Source organism: Vigna unguiculata, chromosome 7 (assembly GCF_004118075.2).
Source record: "Vigna unguiculata cultivar IT97K-499-35 chromosome 7, ASM411807v1, whole genome shotgun sequence".
Taxonomy (NCBI): Eukaryota; Viridiplantae; Streptophyta; class Magnoliopsida; order Fabales; family Fabaceae; genus Vigna; species Vigna unguiculata.
The window spans coordinates 4395647-4406666 of record NC_040285.1 but is presented as its reverse complement, the minus strand read 5'-3'; the positions used below and the strand labels follow the sequence as shown (position 1 = coordinate 4406666).

At 32.9% G+C, this 11020-nt stretch overlaps 1 protein-coding gene across 2 annotated transcripts; it reads left to right on the top strand.

Moving 5' to 3' along the window:
* Nucleotides 1–334: 334 nt before the first annotated feature.
* Nucleotides 335–9209, top strand: LOC114191548 (CDPK-related kinase 7-like). Of its 2 annotated transcripts, XM_028080778.1 has the most exons (11): nt 338–1450; nt 4138–4268; nt 4443–4484; nt 4627–4735; nt 5202–5280; nt 5371–5667; nt 5771–5886; nt 7726–7833; nt 7910–7972; nt 8061–8228; nt 8469–8907. In XM_028080778.1, the coding sequence occupies exons 1-11, from the start codon at nt 956–958 to the stop codon at nt 8604–8606; spliced, it is 1746 nt and encodes a 581-aa protein (XP_027936579.1). In that variant the 5' UTR covers nt 338–955; the 3' UTR covers nt 8607–8907. The 2 variants fall into 2 exon arrangements, with proteins under 2 accessions (XP_027936578.1, XP_027936579.1); XM_028080777.1 differs by having other exon boundaries at nt 335–1450; nt 5202–5667; nt 8469–9209.
* Nucleotides 9210–11020: the final 1811 nt, after the last annotated feature.

Below are 11020 nucleotides of genomic sequence, written 5' to 3'. Positions count from 1 at the left end.
TAAGAAAAAAAGAACAATTCTTGTTTTTGAAAATATTTCAGTAATATCCAATAAAAAAGTTTGAAGTTTTTTTGACATGTTCTTGTGAGGCAGTTCCCATATGAAATGCATAGAAACACATCTAAGTTTTTTGTGGGATCAATAAGGACAGGCTGGAAGGATCCAAACCCTACCCCACTCACCATTATTGTCAGACAACAAACAATACACCCTCTCTGATAAAGTGTATTTCTACACACAACTCTTTACAAAACAACCACTAACATATACACACAATAAAATAACATTAAACAAAAAAAAAAAGCCTTACAAAAAGCAGAAAAAGGAGCCTTGGTTTTCTTTTCCTTCAGGCTTCTGCTAAGCAAGCATCTTCCTTTCCCACACTTTTTCTCCCTCATCTTCTTCTTCTTCTTCTTCTCACTAAATTCTCTTCATTCTTCTCCAAAATATCAATTCTCTCAGATTTCCACTTCTCATCCCTCAAAAACCCTATCCACTTCCACAAATCTTTCCCTTCTTTTCATTTCAGAAATTCCCCTCCTTCATATTATTTTCTGGGTTTCATTGATCAACCCCACAAAAATAAAAAAATCAGTTCTTTCTCTCTCTGTCTCTCTCTATATCTATAGTACATAACTCATTTTCTGTTATCCTTTGATTTTTCTCAATTATCAATATCTGAGCTTCAAAAGCCTCTGAATTTGACACTACCCTGATCTCAAGTTTTGAACTTTGCTGAAATCTTTGCTTCTACTTTTTTTTTTTGAAGAAATTCTCCAAACAGCTCATTTTCTCTCTCTTACAGTACATAACTCACTTTTTTCTTCTTCTTTTTACTGTGTAATATCTGAGCTTGAGAATGCTCTGAATTGGGGACTTCCCTGATCTCTCGAATTTCACTTTGGTGAAATATTTTGTGGTTCTGGTTGGTATCATTGTTTGTTGAAGTGATTTGATGGGAATCTGCCATGGAAAACCCATCGAGACCCAGCAGAGTGAGAGAGAAAACCCAGAATTCCCGAACGAAGTTCCGTCATCAACAACAACAACGAACCCCACCAAACCCTCGAAATTCCCATTCTACAGCCCGAGCCCTTTGCAGAGTTGGTTCAAAAACTCGCCGGCGAACTCAAACCCTAGCAGCGTGAGTTCCACACCGTTGAGGATCTTCAAGCGTCCCTTCCCTCCTCCGTCGCCGGCCAAGCACATTCGCGCGCTCCTCGCCCGGCGCCACGGCTCCGTGAAGCCGAACGAAGCCTCCATACCTGAAGGCAGCGAGTGTGAGATTGGGCTGGATAAGAGCTTCGGCTTCGCCAAACAGTTCTCGGCCCATTACGAGCTCGCCGAAGAAGTGGGCCGCGGCCATTTCGGCTACACCTGCTCCGCCAAGCCCAAGAAGGGCCCCCTCAAAGGCATCGACGTTGCCGTCAAAGTCATTCCAAAATCCAAGGTCTCATCTCACACTAATAATATTTTCACTTCTTTTTATATATTTTAAAAGAATTTTCTGCAAATGAAACTTGCAAACATTGTTTGTCAGAAGAATACGCTTGTTTCGTGGAGCTAAATTCGAAACGCGAAATAGCATCCCGGAAAATTGGTCGGAATTTGGTTTCACGAGAGTGTAATAGTTATTTTTTTTTTTAAAAAAAATTTATTTCTCTAAATTCTTTATCTTTTTTAATTAATTTTTTTGAGAAGAAAGTGGAGAACTTCTAGATTTCGAATCCGGATACCAAATTCTGAAAAAGTTTCCGGCGTAAGGCGACATTTTTGAAAATTTGGTTAATTAAATTCTGTGATTGAATAGAAACAGTATTTTTTTTTTGTCTTTTTTCACTTGTTTCATTTATGTTAGTTATTTAATTTTGATACATTATAGAAATTGGTTAATTTAGTTGATAGTTTATGTTTCATTATTTAATTAATATTTTTCACTTTTTTTAACGCCTTTCCTCCAAAATACCGAAATACCTGCATATAGCTTCTTGAGGTTGTTTAATAAAATTTATTGGAGAAAACTCATATAATATAAGTGTGTTCATCAGGTTGGGTTGGGTCGCCCAATGACCCAACTTGACCCAATCCAATTAAATTGAGTTGGGTTTTATTTATGATTGGATAATTTACTCTTTCATCAATTGAATAATAAGTTTGGTGTGATGATCCAAGCAGTTAAATAACGTAGTATTGAAAAAGAAATAGTATTCCATAAATATAACAATATAAGTGGACATTAGGGTTTTATTTTAAGGAGTAAGATGGTAAAATATAAGTTCATCTAGGTAGATTATCTTAAATCACTAATAATATGAACAACTTATTAGAATAAGCTAAAAGTTATTTAACATAGATGAAATAACTTTATCAAAATTTCTTAAAAACAATGATATGAACAACTTGTAAAAATAACCTAAAAACATTAAAAATGTAACCTGGCCAAACATAGATAGAATAACTTTTCAAAACTTCATCTATAATTTTCATCTATTAAATGCTCACTTTTAACAATCGAAGAATTAAGGTAAATAGTTGTATAAAATGATTATATCTATATATTGTAGGACTTGCACAATTAAGAGAACTAACTCATTCAAGTACTCATCAATTATGCCCTAACTGATTATGAGTAATGTTTTAGTCTACAAATATTTAGTGAAAAAAGAAATTATGGATTAATTATTATAAAATAGAAACAAATATCACTTTTCATGTGGGTCTTATAATAAAAAACAGAGATAGATAAGTTATAAGAGCAAACATAGTATTTTTAAGGGTTAAATATGTTTTTGGTCCCTCAAGTTTCAATGAATTTTGGAATTAGTTTCTCTTTGAAACTTTATATCAATTTAGTTCTTCATCTTTTTAAATGCATGAATTTAGTCTTTCTTACCAAATTTTGTTAAGTTTATTTGACATTTCAAACGCATTTTATAATAATATTTGAGTTAACATTGAAGCTAAAATGTGTCAAACGGTATAAACAATTCAAATACTATCATGAAATACATTTGAAACATTAGATAAACTTAACAAAATTTGGTTAAAAGTACTAAATTCATGCATTTTTAAAGATGAAGGATTAAATTGGTCAAAAGTTTTAAAGAGAGACTAATTCAAAATTTTACTGAGACTTGAGGGACCAAAAACATATTTAACCCTATTTTTAAAGACAAAAACATATAATGACTCATTTATTATTATCATTGTTGATACTTGATAAGTTGAGTTAGTTAAATAGAGCTGTTCCCTGTGGTTGCGTTTGCAATGGGATCACTTACAATTGTTGTGGAGAATGTTTGATGTGACAGTTTCTGTTGCAACGCCAATACTTTTACACTGTGTTTGGACAGATATATTCACAATTTCAAGAAAGTTAAAATACATTCAATTTAAATTACTTTCAATTCAACTTATTCTATTTTTTAAGTGTTTTATTTGCATAAGATAGTTTAAACGTATAAAATTTTATTTTATTTTTTGTTTAGATAAAGTATTTCAAACATAAAAGATTGTTTTGATATTAAAAAGCATTTAATAATTTAAAACTAGTAGTATGTTGTTTAATAGATGAAAATGTCCTACCGATGTTGGTCAAGAAAACACAAACTAACGTTGGATGATAAATTAATTTCAATTGATGTTGGATTTCCATCAATGTTAGACAAAAAAAAAAACTCAACTAATAGTAATTGAAACTAACCCTAGTTAGAGTTTTTGTGACTGCTAATGTATCCATTAAGGATCTGTTTAGACAAACTTTTACACAAGCATTTATAGAGAGAAAAATAATAAGAACAAACTAAGATGAGTTTCTCCATGAGTTAAAATCAGCTTATAGAAGTTAAAAATAAGAATTTAGAAAAGCTATACAAGAGAGCTTCTGCAAATTGGCCTGTGCTTAAGCTAATTTTAACTGATGGAGAAGTTCGTGTAATTTTTTCTTTCTACACTTTTCTCTCCAACAAGTCCTTATAGATAAACTTGTCGAAACCTAAATACACTTGTTTGTAAATATTAAAGATTGTGAGGAAACTGCTTCCTTGTTCCTGTGAGTGTGGTTTAAAACCTTGGTTGTGTTAGTTACATGCACCAGTGTGCTCTTTTGTTTATTATGCAAGTGGGTGTGATTGGCAGATGACTACAGCAATTGCCATTGAGGATGTAAGGAGAGAAGTGAAGATATTGCGGGCTCTAACAGGACATAAGAATCTGGTGCAATTCTATGAAGCCTATGAAGATGATGAAAACGTTTATATAGTTATGGAGTAAGTTGAACTAGTACTCTTTTTTTTAGCAATGTTGTGAATCCCCTTTACAAACTTGAATCTGTTTTTTTCTTCTTCTTTCCAAGATTGAAATTATTAAGCAAGAAACTTGAAGTTGTTAATTTGGGTTAAGACATTAAGAGCTTACATTCTTATGTGTCTTATGCTACTCAGGTTATGCAAAGGAGGGGAATTGCTAGATAGGATTCTTTCCAGGTAATGATGTTTGCCAATTTTGCCTTTTCTGTGTCACAATAGTGGGAAAAAAGTATAAAGAGACACGGTGGTTTAATTATTTTACCCTTGCATAGCATATATTAACATTCTAACCATTTACAAGTTCAATTGTCGAATGTAGGGGTGGAAAGTACCCAGAAAATGATGCCAGAGTAGTTATGATCCAAATATTAAGTGTCGTAGCATTTTGTCATCTGCAGGGTGTTGTTCACCGTGATCTCAAGCCAGAGGTGAGCAAGTTATAAAGTTTCTTAACTTTAATTTTTGTGGAAGCTGAGAAACTTAGGCATCTAGGTATTCTTGTTTTTTGGGATTAATTACATTATAGATTTATATTTTAGATGCCCCGAATGTTAGTTTCGTTTCAGTTTGGGTATCCTTTTAGCATGTCTCTACAATAGGTATGTTTTCAAACCTAACTTTCCACTTTAGAAGAAGCACGTCTTTTTGTGCCACTTCCAGTTCTGGAAATAATAGTTATGGAGTGAATATGAATGGATGACATATACCGGAGTTATTTCATCTTCACTCTTTATAGGTTAATAACAATTCTGAATGACAACTGTTTGTGTTAATGCTAATTATGAAACAAATAACAAATGCAGATGGATATTTCTTTAGATGGTTGTATATATTCCTTCACTTTAGATTGTTCTGTTGTTTTTTCTAACCGTGAATACTGGTTTTATGCTTCAGAATTTTCTTTTCACTTCTAAGGATGAAAATTCCATGTTGAAGGCCATTGATTTTGGATTGTCTGACTATGTGAAGCCAGGTCTGGCATATTCCCTGCTTTCATATTTCTGTTGTTTTATTAACAGAGAATATAAACAACTAGTGGTAACAATCCGATTTTCTTTTTCAGATGAGAGGTTGAATGATATTGTTGGAAGTGCTTATTATGTAGCCCCAGAAGTTTTGCATAGATCTTATGGGACAGAAGCAGATATGTGGAGCATTGGTGTAATTGCTTATATTCTTTTATGTGGGAGCCGTCCCTTTTGGGCTCGGAGCGAATCTGGTATATTTCGGGCTGTACTTAAGGCAGATCCAAGTTTTGATGAGGCTCCTTGGCCTTCTTTATCTGCTGATGCAAAAGATTTTGTAAAGAGGTTGTTGAATAAGGATTATCGTAAAAGATTGACTGCAGCTCAGGCACTAAGTATGTCTTTCCATTTCCCATGGTGGTGCATATATGGTATTAGTATTCTTACGTTTTGATCTCATTGATTCTCTTGCTTATTATAGCCTTGTTTTATGCACAGGTCATCCATGGCTGGTGAATCATCATGATGATATGAGGATACCTTTGGATATGATAATCCACAAGCTTGTTAAAGCGTACATTTGCTCATCTTCTTTACGTAAATCTGCTTTACGGGTATGTGGTACTGGTCTTATTTTGCTATGGTTTTGGATTTTTTACTGGTACAAGTTTCCTATGGTACTATCTAATCATGCATTGCCACATGTTAAATTAGTTTATGACAAGACAACTACTTGGAAACTCAACAAGTTTTCAATAAATGATTTCAGACTTAATGTCTCTTACTGATTTATAGTAACATTCACAAAAGCTATCTAATCAAGTTGATTTTTATTTTTCAATAAAATATTAGTGCTGAAGCATCACAATGTTAATTACCATCTCAACTCAACTATCTTGACATTGTAATTAACAACAACTGCGCCCAAATCTATAAAATAAAGGAGAGAAAAAAGTAAGGTGGGAGGACTAGACAACAAATTACTGAAAAAATCTGCAACAAGGGAATTGAAATCTATCTCTGAAAAACACCAGAATTAACAGAAGGTTATCCCACCTTGTATAACATTGTGAACCAATACCAAAATTGCCTAACTTTTGCACGTGAATCCTCATTTGTTTTGTCTTCTCCATGCAATTAAGCCATCTATTATGCAATCTCCTTGGAACAATGGTTGAGTTTTTAAAGGCTCGGATAGCTGGATAGCTAATTGAGAATCACATTCCAACCAAAGCCTAAACCATCCTTTAGTGAAAGCAATCCCATTTGCCAAAATAGTACATATAATTTCTGCTTGTAAGGCAACTGGCATCCCAAGGAATTGTGAAAAATAGCTCATAATTGATGCTTTTTGGTAAGGCAGCAGTACCCTGGAGCCCTTGGCAGCTCCATCAGTATTGCATTTGATCCATCTAGCAGAAAGAACAAGTCATAAGACTGGAATGACATTAGGGATCTTAGTAGGAACTCAGTTATGTTAGATTTCATTGCTTCTTGACAGTGATTTCCGGCCAAATTTACCTTTGAATAAATCCTATTTTCACTATCATACCTTTATCAAACGAATGGAATTCCTACTTTTTGATATCAATACTATTACACTAAAAATGGCTGCTTGCAATACTGTTCTAGCTTGTATACTCCGACTTCCATTCGCAACAACAATCAGATCTTTATATCAAGAAGAGGCGGGTACATAGATCATATGATGGCATTCATATTGATTAAAGTAGAAAGTTTCAGAGATATTATTTACCATTAGATTCCTCTTGACCACTTCCTCTAGTGTCTTGGTCCTCTCTTCTTTTTCACAGAACTAAAATCTATGCAATCTACTCTTCTCACAAGTGTCTCTTGTTGCCTTCATTTTACGTGTCCAAACTAACTTAACCAATTTTCTTCAATTGGTATGACACCAATCTCGTAAAATAATTCCGTAAAAACCATCTTATATTTCTCTTTTCTACTTCTCCCACAGTCCTACCTTTCCATTTTTTTGTCCCTTTAAAGCCCAGCATTCACTACCCAAGGATATGGCTGAATGTATAACAACGTAAAACTTTTGAATTTGATAACTATTTTGCGATCACAACTAACCTCCTATGCATTTCTCTATTTTAGCCATTCTATTTATATCATGTGATATTCTGGTTAATTTCCCCTTTATTTTGTACTGTGGAATCCACATAGTTAAATTTAGAAACTTGTGATATGAAACATCTCCTAGATCAATTAATGATAAGTTAATTAAATGACTGACTGAAGAATCATAGAAATCTCTGCACTGATCAATTAAGGATAAGTCAATTAAATGACTGGTTGAGGAGAGTTTTTGAGAACTTGCCTGTCATCATTTGCATGTGCAATAAACCATTTCATGTTTCTTGAAGTAAAAGTTTGCAATTTCTCTTAGAAACGTGGATATTTATTTATTAAATTTCTCAATCTGTCAGGCTCTTGCAAAGACATTAACAGTAGCTCAGCTAGCTTATCTCAGAGATCAATTTACACTGTTAGGGCCAAACAAGAGTGGATTAATCTCTATGCAGAACTTTAAGACGGTCAGCACATATCTGAAGTTAAAATTTATTGTTCCTTTTCCAAATTTCTTCGAGGCATTAACGGTTATTTTGGCAGGCTGTTTTGAGGAGCTCCACAGATGCTTCAAAGGATTCAAGGGTCTTAGATTACGTGAATATGGTAAGTTCGAGGGATTGTCAGTCATTCCTAATTGACTGTTTTAACAAATCAGCTTCACTGAAAAGTTAATTTGTTATCCTTGTTGCAGGTTAGTTCTATCCAATATAGGAAACTAGATTTTGAGGAATTTTGTGCTGCTGCTATAAGTATGCACCAACTAGAGGGAATGGAGAGCTGGGAGCAGCATGCAAGGCGAGCCTATGAGCTTTTTGAAAAGGAAGGAAATAGACCAATTATGATTGAGGAACTTGCCTCGGTAATTTCACATCCCGTTGTATCTTAATACCAATATGTTTGTCAAATGATTAAATGTGATGCAATGCCAAAGATGCTACGTTTTTTCAAACGGACACTTATTAAGTTAGTATCTGCATGTGTTTAATTGTCTTCATTCATCAACATGACAGATAACCTGAAATGAGATTCTTAATCAGTTGCATTTAACATAATCCTTCATCACACGTACATTAAGCTCTTCATGTTTGACATATTTCAGGAACTTGGGCTTAGTCCATCAGTACCTGTTCATGTAGTACTTCAAGATTGGATAAGGCACTCAGATGGGAAGCTTAGTTTCTTGGGGTTTGTCAGGCTTCTGCATGGGGTTTCTTCCCGTGCATTTCAGAAGGCTTGAACGAATAGTTGCTATTATTTTTTCTTGCCCTTTATCTTTAAATATTTTGATAGGATAATGCTTTAGCTACCCTCCATCAGCAGACCTCAATGATGGCTTCTGCAAGTTGAAGGCAGTGGCTGATAGGAATTTGTTGCTGAGGAAGCTGTATGCAACATCTTCATGTATCAATCCCACTTTTCCAAAATTTACCAACACAACCTTCTCTCCCCACCTTGTTCTCACTCACTTTAGGTTGGTGGTTCTGAAGTTAGAGGCTTGTACAGATGAAAACTAGACCACAAATTGTACCTAGAACCATCAGAACCTCTCAAAAATTATGATTCTCTTCGCGTGTTACCCATGCCACCTATCAATAAACCTTCTTATCACGTGAACTCCTTCATAGTTGACAGCTTTTTTAACTTTTTTGTTGTATTTATATGTTATTATTCAAGGCCACAAGGGATGGTGCTTTTTATATACAATAGCTTTATGGAGTTTTGAATCTATAACTTGTTCCAAACTGTGCACACACAAAACTCTTTTGCTCTGACATGGGTGGCTTTTGGTTAATCAGCTATGCAACTATCTTTATATTATTCCAAGCTTCTAAGGATATCAGTGTATAATTTTGCAGTCACTCTAAAGCTTCTGGATTTCAATTTTCAACATGTTGGTGATTGAGTCTTCATTTTATAGGATATCAATTTCAGTTTTCTAGCATTATAATTCTAACTGGTATAGTTAGGGGACCATTGTTTTCACTATTTTAAAATGCCAGAGTATATATTGAAAAGGAGAATACCTTCTGTTAGTGTACAATTATGGTCTAGATTCCTATATATCTTCAATGTAATCCTTCATCTTTCATAGAAGAATTCAATTTTTTTTTACCTGTATATTTGAATTTGATTTAAACCTTTCTTGATTTTAGACACTATCATCAGCTCACATGAAGAACAACAAACCAGAGGGCATTTCATTCAATGGAAAAAGATCGGTTTGAACCATTCTCCAAGGAAAGAAAGACTAAGGGGTTATTATTTCATCTATTTCAATTCTTTCTTCTCCTATCCCATTCGATAGTATAAAAGAAGATCAACAATATTTATAATAGTGTATCAGATGACATAATTTAGAATATATTTCTGATTACCTCATTCAAAAAAGATTACATAATCTAAACTGTGATTTTAAATTATGTAATTTTGCGTAATTAATACATTATTTAAACTTACATAATCTAAAATATAGTTATTTCAAGTTATGTAATATAAATTGAATAATTTAGGATTATGTAACTCAAGATATCTTAGATTATATATTCTCTAATATAATTTTAAACCTAATCATAAATTGAAAGTTATGAAATTCAATTTAACAAACAACAAATTTTACTAGGATAATTTATGATTTTGATATCATGTTAAGAGTTGGACTTCAAGTATAACTTAATATACAAAATCATATATATATATATATATATTAAATTCATCTTATCTCTAATCGATGTATAACTTACAACAAAAGTTAAAGATAAAATCATGATTATGCTACGAAAATGTTAGCTCATTCATATAAGGAGTCAAAATTCTTTAAAAAAAGTTAACTCATTCATATAAGAATCTAAAATTCCTTAAGAAACGTCCTTTTTTTAGATATTAATACTTGGCAACTTGATGTATTCGAAACTCTTCCTTCATAGGAATAAGAGCCTAACAAGAGTCGAACTCAAGACGATAGGCTTGTTATAAGGTTTTATCATTTTTAGAAAAAAAATAACTCATTCATTAGAAAAAAACCCAAAATTCCTTAACAGGTTGCAAAACAATATGCACCTATTTACCATAGATACAAGAATGGTGCAGGTACTCGTACAGAATATGGTGTATGAAAAGGAAAATATGGTGGATATTCTGTTTAGTGTGAATGTCCCTCTTCATTAGAGCAATTGTTTTCTACAATCCCATATTTTCTTCATGCATCTTCCAGTCTACAATCCATGATTATTTAATCTACTAAAGTTACTGTTGTTTTGTTTTAATCGATTAAAATAACTCAAGAATGATTTTAACATATTCAAACTCAAGAGCTTATTTTAACCTCTATTTTAGTTGATTAAAATGACTTCAATCAATTATAATCACCAAGTACCAAAATTTTCTCTCTCTTATTTCAAAATCAAATGATACAAAATCAAAATCATTCTTTCTTAAAACATTGTCAACTGTGAGATACTCTCGCTTGAACTTAAAAGCACTTCTTAGAATCTTCTTAATTTAAAATTTGAATCAAATCCTTGGTTTAAGAAGTTCACGTTTGTATCTTTTCTTTATTGTTGTGTTTTATCTTTGTTAAGGTTACCTTGTTTCTATTCTATATTTTTTCTTGTGTATTGATCTTGATTAAAATTGTCAAAAATATTGCTTGTA